The sequence below is a fragment of the Meleagris gallopavo genome, chromosome 4 (assembly GCF_905368555.1).
Source record: "Meleagris gallopavo chromosome 4, MGAL_WU_HG_1.1, whole genome shotgun sequence".
NCBI classification, from domain to species: Eukaryota; Metazoa; Chordata; class Aves; order Galliformes; family Phasianidae; genus Meleagris; species Meleagris gallopavo.
In genome coordinates this window covers 46,351,926-46,362,956 of record NC_139407.1, presented here as the reverse complement: position 1 = coordinate 46,362,956, position 11,031 = coordinate 46,351,926, and the positions used below count along the sequence as shown (strand labels likewise).

At 39.2% G+C, this 11,031-nt stretch overlaps 1 protein-coding gene across 9 annotated transcripts in view; it reads right to left on the bottom strand.

The window, feature by feature from the left end:
• TEC (tec protein tyrosine kinase) overlaps positions 1-11,031 on the bottom strand; it is a 58,066-nt gene that overhangs the window by 2,381 nt on the left and 44,654 nt on the right. For all 9 annotated transcript variants that reach the window (XM_085223193.1, XM_085223197.1, XM_085223194.1 and 6 more), the window contains 13 exons: positions 9,589-9,717; positions 8,667-8,707; positions 8,247-8,428; positions 7,284-7,349; positions 6,204-6,258; positions 5,968-6,047; positions 5,465-5,598; positions 4,290-4,364; positions 3,362-3,533; positions 3,010-3,226; positions 2,419-2,483; positions 1,547-1,665; positions 1,045-1,202 (listed from right to left, as the gene is read on the bottom strand). In XM_085223193.1, coding sequence (XP_085079319.1) covers positions 1,045-1,202; positions 1,547-1,665; positions 2,419-2,483; positions 3,010-3,226; positions 3,362-3,533; positions 4,290-4,364; positions 5,465-5,598; positions 5,968-6,047; positions 6,204-6,258; positions 7,284-7,349; positions 8,247-8,428; positions 8,667-8,707; positions 9,589-9,717 — 1,493 coding nt within the window. The remainder of the gene's footprint in view (positions 1-1,044; positions 1,203-1,546; positions 1,666-2,418; positions 2,484-3,009; positions 3,227-3,361; positions 3,534-4,289; positions 4,365-5,464; positions 5,599-5,967; positions 6,048-6,203; positions 6,259-7,283; positions 7,350-8,246; positions 8,429-8,666; positions 8,708-9,588; positions 9,718-11,031) is intronic.

The following is an 11,031-nucleotide window of genomic DNA, read 5'->3' as shown; positions in this document are numbered from 1 at the left end:
GCCTTTTCAATCAAGACAACCATCAGTCAGTATGTCATCTTTCTCACAGGAAAAGAGCAGACCTTCCTCAGCAGCCAATGCAGAAAAGACAAACTAGAAATCAATCATTTAGCTCTTTCCATCCCTAGATCCTCGATTGCTCTCTGAAAACTGGAAGCAACTAATGAAATACAACTAACCTTTTCATATGGCTTCTGCTTTAATACCATGTTTCCATGATAATTAACAAAGTGAGGCAATATCAAAACAAGTCCTTAATTCTGGATTATCTTGACTAATAGAGTTTTGCAAGTAGTGCTTGTACACAGAAATAATCATGATCAATTAAGACTTAGTGATTATTTCATTTTATTACTAAACTTACAGTTCATTTATTTCACAGAAATTTCTTCAATGGCTTTTATCATTACAGCTGTACACTTGGAAACCTGAGAGAGACATATAGCTCCAAGACTGTCAACTATTAGATCACACGGAAACAGATTTGTACCTTTTTATTTTCACACACACATTCTGTGTGCAAAGCATGTGTTCAGTTAATCTCAGTTGTATCAGAACTGTATTTGACTGCCCTGCCCCACTTCCCCCCTCCCTTCTTCTCGCCTAAGGTATATATTTGTCACTGAACTAAAGCCGTTCTCACATTGATCCCTGTACAGAACGATTCCCTCTACTTGACTCAGTTGACTCTTGTTGCAGCAAATTTACAAGTTGTCTACGAACATTCAGCTGTGGTCTACATCTCACCTACTGCACCCTATTTTTTATGCACTATCTGCAGTAGATAAAGGAGAACCTTCTTATCCTTGAATTCCTCATTATGCCCCTTTCACACCACCTGTACAGAAAAGACACTCTGCTCTTTTCTGTTCTAGCAGCCAGCAGCTATTGTCCTCGTATGAGCACCATTCATTAAGAAAGAAATCTTCTAGGATTTCAGGCCTTGATGCCCTGGTTACAGGAAGAATGCTGCAATACAGATTGATTGTTGTTGCTGGATTGACCTTTTTCTCAACTCAAAGGCAAAAATAAAAATGTGCCTACCTCCTGCCAGCACATCATCATGACTTCATATACTTGCTTGCAGGCCAGCTTGGGGCGGTACAAGCGATGTCCTTGGCTAACCATAGTTACCACATCATAGTTGGAACTTTTTTCGAAGGGCATTTTTCCTTCTGTAAACACTTCCCACATTAAAACACCTAAAAAATTTAAATAAACATTAAGAAAATAAGCAAATAATTTCTTAAAATAAATGTTTATTTTGAGCTCTGGACTCAGGCTTACTAAACGAAAAATGGTTTGAAATCTATATTACAGAACAAGCACTTACACGTCATCACCGAATAAACTTTATTCTAGTAGCATGCATTTTAATACACAACAGCTCTAACGACCTCTGTGGAGCTTCATGCAAGCACAAAACCACAGCAAATGATTTCTGTGAGCTCCTTCTTAGATGTGTGAATACTACTTGGTAACTAGGATTCAACCACAATTGACAAAATGGAAAAATAGTGCTTTGTTTCAGTGATAAACACCTTACCGAATGACCAGACATCTGACTTGCTGCTGAATCGACTGTAATTGAAAACTTCTGGTGGGCACCACTTCACAGGAAATTTAGCCCCCGAGGAACTTGTGTACTGATCATCAAGGACATACCTAAAAAGAAAACATCACGTCTGGCCTCCAACAGCTGGCCTCCAAGCCTACAAATTGTTATTTAGATCTGGAACTGAGAATTTGCAGCTCGTATCGCCACCTAAAGGCCATGATTTAGTATTACATGAGAAAATGAGCTTCATCAGACCTTGACTCTCAGTCAAGACACTGTTTCTTTCTCTATTAACTTGGAGTCTTCTCAAGCCTAGGCCACTTGCAAGTCAAATGCTCATATTACAAGAAAAACAATGCAAAATATTTCATTTCTTGCTCTGTTTCTCACTCATCAGTCTGAACTTAGACACGGGGACATGCAAGAGCAGTAGCACAGAAAAGTGGCAAAAGTCAAGCAGTCACGGTTCAACAACTATTGTGTTGCTTTTCTGAGGTTTGTGCTTTGTTTTTAAACAGAAAAATGCTAATAAAAGACCAGTCAGACCACGGAGTCTGTTTAGAGCCAATCCCTGCGATTCTGTGATTCTCAACATAAGAAGCAGAGACACTTAATTCTCTAAAGAATAAAGTACACAGTTTTGTTTTTCCATAATTTAGAAGGAACAAGTCACATCACTACAGAGCAAATAATCTTTAAAGGCACTGGAAAAATAAGTATAAGAATGTTCCTTAGAGAGGTCAAAAAAGATCATTATTACCTGTAATCTTGTTTGGTGTGTATTCTCTTACAGAAAAGAAAAAGGGCTAAGTAAATTTTTCAATATCACTACAATTACGTTTGCACACACTCAGCCATACCTTGTCATCCCAAAATCAGATACTTTAACCACCCCCAAATCATTCACCAAGCAGTTCCTGGCAGCCTGCAAAGAGAATCATTAGATTTAGATTAAAACTTTCAGTCTCTTGGACAAATTGCTACAGACTGATGAGTCTTCACCCTCATCAGTTAGCAAGTTCACTGATTCACCAAGCACAGTGGCATATTCCTACTATGGCCCAGAAGAAAAGCTGTGCATGTATTTGGCTCCTGATAGCGTTGTTTTGACAACTAAACCATTTTGTAAAAAGTCGCCAGGAAAAATTATGATCTCAAGGCATTTTGGAGTGGTAGAAATAGCACCAATATACACAGTTATTTCAGCACAAATAGCTATCAACTTTCTATAAGCATTTGAGAGACTTCATTCTATTTTCTCAAGAGAGAGACACGTCATCTTTTTCTGTACACTGCAGCTTTACATATTTGCTAAGAACCTAAAGAGTCAAATTACTTGTAGTCTTCTGTGAGAATAAAAGCTGATATTTACAAACATGCTGATTCAAAAATGGATAGATACAGTCAAAAACAGCAATTTTAAGGAAGTATATTGCATGATGGGATGTTACCAGGTCTCTGTGGATAAAGCTGTTCCTCTCCAGGTATTCCATTCCCTCACAGACGTCTTGGCACATAGTGAGCAGGACATCTTTACTCAAAACCCCACGTTTTTGTCGTAGGTAATTCAGAAGGCAGCCATGCTCCATGAACTCGGTCACAATGTAGATGGGTCTCTGTTGTGTGCACACACCATACAGCTGAACTAACTTAGGATGTGTTAGTTTCCTGAAAAGATTGGCATCATGTAGTTATTGCTTTCCACCTCCCAGTACTGCCAAAATACACCTGCCTGAAGCGATATAATAGTATATGCCATCAGAGACCAAAAATAAAGGTCCCAAGCATCGTGTAGCAACTCACATCATTACTTTGGCTTCTTCAATAAAATCCTCTTCATACATCGCGCCTTCCCGAATTGCTTTGATGGCCACTTTGTACTGCGCTCTCCATTTCCCAAGGCGCACTACTCCAAATAGGCCACTCCCCAGCTCTCTCATGAAAGTCAGCTCTGATGGATTAATTTCCCATTTCTCTGTAAATCAAGACAAGCAAGAATCACTGACTGTTATTTTAGGATACGTGCTGAACTGGTAGAGAAGAGGAAGAGAAACTCTTCCTAGAAAATTAGGGAGAAAACTTTTTAGAATTAACGCAAAAATGTAGTATGTCCATATCACCAATATATATTTTTTCATCTAGACACAGATTTTAGCCAGCTGTTGACAAATACAGAAAGCGAAAATCAAAATTTCCCAAAGCCAATAAATAAATATGGATATTATTAGACGTGATTCAACACACTACCATCATACGAAGCTCTGCCAACGCATAAAAGCTGATCACGTCACTTGGTCTGCCGTGGTTAAAAATAGACCGCTCAAAACATTAAAAAACAAATTAACAAATCCACCTCCGTAAACATCAAAGGAACAAGTTTGAGTATGAAGTCTGAAGGCTTATTAAGCAGGCAAAGGCACAGCTCTTTAATAAGGCAGAACACAGGGTGTCCACAAAAACATGGAGGAAGATACTGAATTCTCTGAAGTACCAGCAACAGGCTCTGTTTCCCCACACAGTGCCCCCTGGCACCCCACACATGCTACTGGCTCTGGTGGCCTTTCCATGGCAATTCTCTGTGCAGTGCTGTCAAAGGTACAACTTAAACCCACTAGTTAGTTAGAATAGGCAATGATAGTATAAAACTTTCATAATTTTTAGGAAATACTGTGGCCGCTTATACATATGAAATCAGAAGAAAAGGTGTGTAAGATCAGTATAACACAGTTACCATAGCTGAATCCTGCAGTTGTTGGTGCTGTTGTCTTCTCTGGGGTCACAGGGTAACGCAGCCTGGTAACAAGACCTGATGATCAAAGGTAATTCAAGAGAGACTGTTTATTTCTGAAATAGTGCCAAGTAGCAAATAAACCATTTGTTCATTGCAGACTACAACACTGACTAGCAATAAGCTCATACACAGCTTTGACCACATTCTCTGCTAACTCGTTGCTTTGACTATTCAAAGTGGCTACAAGAGCACACAAGAGCACTCAATGAATCTAACTTGCTGCATCTGCTTTACTGTTAAGAGAGAGACATAAATACAAGTATTTGTGCTTTACAATTACGCCAACACCGGCAAAGACTGAGCAGAGACCATCTCTTTCCTAAACCAGATCAGAAAGACTGTCCAAAACACACATTCACAATGTTACTTTTGGTCATTTCTGTTTTGCATGTACAAACCCCTCCGGTTTCACACTTATTTCCTGAAAAAATACTGTTATCCACTTGCGTTTTCTACTTTCTTTTTATCATTTTAAGTTGTGGTGACCCACTAGTAAACTAGCACCTATAGAGTACTTTGAAGAAGTACTATCTCTACCTCTCTGTTCTGGGCTGAAGACCAACATTAGAAACAATACAAAATGAGTGTTTTTTTTTTCCTGATCCAATAAAGCTGTTCTTCTGTTATGCTGTGGATCAGAGTGCACTGAATAGCACTAGAACTGTCAAAAATTAATTTTGCCACAATTTTGTTTTGTTCTGTGTTTGGACATCAGCTGGGGAAAAGGATATAGTCACTGTATAACAAGCAAATAGGAATGGCAAAAAAGCAATGTATACAGTGTTAAACAAAATACTGATGGAAAGAAAACACCACCTGTCCTCAGAAAACCAGAGGTTCAGCCATGGTCTCTAGCCACTACACTTAGCTAATAATAGAATAGCAAGTGGGTGTGGGTATAAGCACAAATATATAAAGCTATATACACATTTATATATATTTATATATATATATGCACACACAATCTTTTGAATGACTAAACACATTGAAAAAATGTGAAATGCAGTTTGGTGTAGTCTTCTGTATCTAGGATCTACAAAATCCTAAAAGCCTTTGTTAGAAACCTCAGATTCCTTATCAAAACAGCCCATAATGACAGGAAAATTTCAGTTTACCTGCTGCATTATGTTTGTGATACTCAATTATCTCTGGAATGGAGTTAAAGAGATGTTTTTCTGCAAGGTAGTATTGCTTTGGTGATGTCACTGTTTCTTTTATATGGTAGTGTCTTATTCCTGATGAACCTTCCCTGAAAAAAGAAAGTAAAACAATGTTATCTGTTGAAGATTAACCACATGAATTAACTCTCAATTTGGCTTGTTCCTCAACGCAGCTCCCGTCGTGAGCACATAGGCTGGCACAAAGGAAAAGACTCAAAAGCATGTCAGAGCCTCCTCCTTTTGGTGGCAGGTCAGATCTACACTAGATTAAACCCAAGGAGGCCTAAAGCACATAGTCAAGAAGCTGATACTATGCCACTCACATTTTCTAACTAGCAGCCCTCCTCTCCCCTCTTTGCTGAGCTTTCTCCCAACCTTCCCTTCAAGCCAAGAATTTCAGTGCACACGCACACAAATTCAGGCAAGGTAAAGAATGCAGGGTGGACACAGAAACTTACCCTCCAAATTTTGTATAAAGGGAAACTGTATACAGGCCAGGCTGACTTGAATCTCTCACCACAAAACCACCTTCTTTGTCCTAAAATGCAAGCACACTGACAGTTTCACACCACAAATAACTTTAAGCTGCATGTCCTTCGTACTTGTTTTGTGATTTACACATGCCAAAATGAAATGTTAGCTTAAATAGGTTTAAGAAAATGCTGTGGTTTGTACACAAGGCTGCCGTACTCACCTCATTTCTAAGGAGTTGCTCTGCCTTGCTGCGATTCAGATTCCTGCTGTACCACCTGCAACACAACATCAGCACTTAACCAGAAGTTCTTCCTGACACTTGATTTATGTAAAAGGCTTAAAACCAAGTACTGCAAAGTTACCATTTTGATAATTTTTTGATGCTAAAGGCCAAGGATTGTACCTGAGTAAATGTACAAAAAAACTCCCAGTCCTTATTACATTGTATAGTTTACCCACAAAAATGCCTTGAAATAAATCCAGAGAGATCTCACACAAACCAATAAAGTTCAGGAAATTTGACTAATTTTTGAGCAAAACATTTCCTAAAGCAGGCCAGCAGCCACGTGGTGGCCCTGAAGCAGCTACCTATACATGGCCCGGTTATCTGCCAAGCTCACTGCCAGCTGTTATTCAGTAACTTCAGGAACAACAGACTTAGATCTCCAATTTTACCCTGGTGCTTTTAAATATCTACTTCATAATTAAATTGGAAAAAAAAAAAAATCTCTCTATACTTTCACAGCTGATAAATTGCATGAGTCAGTGAGACTTCAAATGCCCCAAGTGAAATACTTAATCGAAAATGAGAGCTTCCATCCAAAATATCTGATGTTATGTTTACTTTGTACAATTTCTGCTGTTTTCTCCTCTATCTTCCTGCCATATCCTGGATAGGGATAACATTTTAATATTAAAAAACATTCAGATATTCAGTACATTTAAAATGAAGAAATTTCCTTTAATATTTCCTTTCGTCCACCAAAAAACTCTGAGGGTTTTGTGGTTTGTTTTTTTTTTGGTGATTTTTTTTTGCTTTTTATAGTAATCTTCTAGAAACTACTTGCCTGATGACCATCTCTGTCTTGAGTCTACTTTATACATCACATCAAAAAATCACCAAGGAGAATTAGAACATATATATGCATATTTAAAATAATTAAGTGCTATAGTAAATAGCATTATTTTCAATCCTTAGAACAATATATATAATTTCAAAACATAAAAAAATGCATTGTAATTCTTAAAGCATAGCTTTTATTTTATGATATACCACATTTTAATTAGAATGTTCACTTACTCATACTGATCAAGGTTGTTGGACTTCTTTCCTGTTACATAGTTGCTTGGAATATATCCTTCATGCCTAAAAGAATATATAATACATACTCTGAGCAAAAAGATGCAAAATTACATGTCCAGGAGACAGCATTAATTCTGCTATTACCAGAGGTCATACTAGCAGTCATTCTTCTTTTTTTTTTTTTTTTTTTTTTTTACTGAGCCATCCAATGTACTACTCATTATTCAGTAATGAATTTTCCACATCAACATTTCCACATCAGCCTTCGCTGCACCTAAAGAGTTACATAATTAGCAGAAATGTGCAACAAAGGCAAGAGGAGAGGAAAAGAAACAAGTGACCCCTCTGGTTCTGTGGTCAGAGATTGCAGTCGGTCACTGGAGACTGCCACCGCAGCCCTGCTGTATCTATTAACTCACAATTACCCTTAACTGCTCACAACACTGACTTGATCAATATTGCAGTTTGGTTACTTTCACTTTTAAAATCAGGTGAAAGATTTAAACACAGGAGAACTGGAGTTGAGACATTGTGGTCATTAAGGCATCTCACTGCAGCTCTCTCTCAGCTCTTTCAAAGATCCACTTTTAAATAAGGTAATGATCATTCAAGCTTGGAACTCAGAGCCTGTTGATCTGAAAACATCAATCACAATTCTCCCAAATGAGCCACTGCCTGAAACCAGGAGTATCAGACCAGTCAAACCAGGTTTTGCAGCCTGGTGACACTATAACTCAGAAACCATAGAGTCTGACAGGAGATATCACTGTAAAAGCTTACAGTTCTACATCAGTCTCCACAAACTATTGAGAATTACTTTTTTTTTTAATTGGATTCTATGTGGGAATAAAGAATTGGTGCAAATTTCAGCTATTTGTTAACACGCAATCAATATAAACTACTACAACATGAAAATAGCCTAAATAACATCATAACGAAAAGTAGGAAACTCATGTTTACCCATGTTTGTCTCTTGCCTTCCACCAGTGAATGTCATTCTTCTCGATTACTGTATATTCTTCACCTTTATCTAACCTTAAATCATGACGTTCTGTAGGCTGGAAGTCATACATCGCAACCACTATCTCCTCCTCTTCATTGTCATTTTCCTCAGCTGGAGGAACAGGTGGTGGTGGCCGTCGCTGAAAACGACACAAAATCATCATCATCCCCCCTCCGTTCTGTGATTTCTCTCCACCCCCACCTCTGCCATTACAGCCGTGCGAACGAGCCGAGCACCCAAAGACAAAGGCTGAGCGGTTCGGACTGTCCCATCAGGGAGCTGTGGGGTCAGGTCAGGCATGCATGGGACATTCACAGCATCGCAGCCCCCATGGTGTTTATTTCTGGACCCTCTCTAACAGCAGCACAGATACCTACCATACTTTTTTCTGGCATTGGCAAGGGCAGCGTTACTACACCTAGAAACAGAGCACAGAAAAGCATTAAGTGTCCTATGAAAAAAGACTAGCTCAGAGAGTAAGCAGTGTTCATGGCAAGCCCTGTCAATGGCTACTTTTTGTATAGAAATGTGTAAAGTTGTATAAAAAGGTAGTTTTTAGTCACTTCTTGGGTCCAAAAGTATTTTTGTCTCCTGTGCTTCTTTTTTCCATTCAAAAGGTCTTGTAGAATAAGGGCAACCACGAGCAATCCTTTATTCTTCTTTGAATGGAATGGAATCCACAGTTCCTAACCATTGCCACTCAAGGCTCTGATCAAGGGAACCAACCGGGCACTCCTGATTTCACCAGGAAGTGAGCATTGGTGCCATTTCTTTTCTTACTAAGGAGGATTCATTGAATCAAGTTCAAGGACAAATAATTACTGTATTGTTATGCAGAACAATATTGCACTGAGGGTCACGTTTCCACATCTTCATATGCCACAGCACACACTGTGGAACAAGCAAAGGCTGTGATTTGCATGCTAGAAGAGTTACATGTATTTGGAAGTGATGCTTCATCAGGTTCAGCATTTGAATATTTGCAAACTACTAGGAAACCTAAGCCATGTGTCTGCAAATTCACTAAGTCTGGTTACCCTCTTGTATCATTTTCACGTTGGTGTAATTTCTCTCAATTATTCCTTGCAGATGTCTCCAAATGCTTTTTGGAAAGACAGCTTTTTCTTCTTTTTTTTTTTTTTTACACAAGTGCTTGGAGATGAAAAATATTTTGATTTAATCTAGGCACAGTGTCACTGAGTCACCCTCCTCTGTAAATTTCCCCACTACCTACAGCATTCAAGTGTGATGACATGATCATATCTCAATACCATTTCATGTAAGAACACACGTACTTACTATTTTCAAAAAGATTGTATTTTTCACAGCCAGGTGCTAATTTTTCTGTCTGTCTGCAGCACTGATAAATTCCTTCTGTCCAGAATTTAGGATGATATTTTATCATTATATTGCTGTTGTTCTTTATTCCTACAAGAAATAAAGAGCAAAGGTCAAACAAACAAACCAAAAAGAATAATAAAAAAGCATGACTGCCCTGACTTTTAAAATACTTTCAACATGAAGCATAATGTTGGCTGCCTGTCCTTACTGTAGCATTGCTTTTCTTGAGGAACTTTTCACAAGTCTACACGGAGGACATACACTGATGGCAGGTGCAATTTGTAGGGCCATACGTGACTACTCCAGAAGAGAGTGCTATACTCCCTGCCTACACCAGCTGCTCCAGAAGGTTGCCCTCCAGAGGGCAGGGGGTCAGGGCTCACCACAACAGGCCTAGGCACCCACCTGCCCCCTGCCATGCAGTCAGGTGGCTGTGAAGGCACTGCAGCTCTGGCTGCCTCTTTTCCTTTTGTTACTGCCACAAATGACTCAGAATTTCCTGTAGAGTTAGCGACCTGGAGAGTTAGTTGACACGCACCACTATTCCATGGCACAATGCCTGTAGTTGGTTCAGCAAGCTCCTCACCCCCATCCTTGAAGCTTGCTGAGTTTCAGAAATCACTCTATGATTGATCACAGCAGAAAGCAATCAAGAGGCTCTTGAGAAAATGATCTTTATTCACTACTGCAGCAATAACAGAATCATACCTCAGTGGAGATGTCCCCTCAGTGTTAGACCATCAACAGGTCCCTCATTCTGGCTAGCTACATTCAAACAAAACCTTTGAGTAGTGTCATTAACTAGCTTGGATGAACTTTTTGGAAGCTTTACACATTATAGAAAAGCATAGATTCAAATTCTGATTGCGGTGAGACTTCACTACACAAAATAAATGAAATTAGTCTGGATGTTTGGAGACACTGGCATTGGCTGCCCAGTGAAGCTGGGGATGCCTCATCCCTGGAGGCACTCAAGGTCAGGTTGGATGAGGTCCTGGGCAGCCTGATTTGGTAGGTGGCAGCCCTGCCCACTGCAGGGAGTTGGAGCTTGATGATTTTAAGATCCCCCTCCAACCTAAGCCACTCTACGATTCTAGTGCCCAATACCCATCATCAAATACTGCATATACAAATGACAATCCGGCCCAATTCAAAAGAAATTAAAAAAAAAAAAAAAGTTTCACTATTTTATTTTTCTATCTTGTGATGAGTTGTTCCCGCCTGGCAGCAAAGCACCCACACAGTGTGACAGAGGAAAATAATAGAAAGAGGAAAAGTGAGAAGTTGTGGGCTGATAGCAAGAGCTTAGTAAGAGAAGTATGTACTGAGTTAATGCCATCCTAGTCAGACTCAGCACACAGCTCTAGCAAAGCTATCTAAATATGCTAGATATTAAGTGCA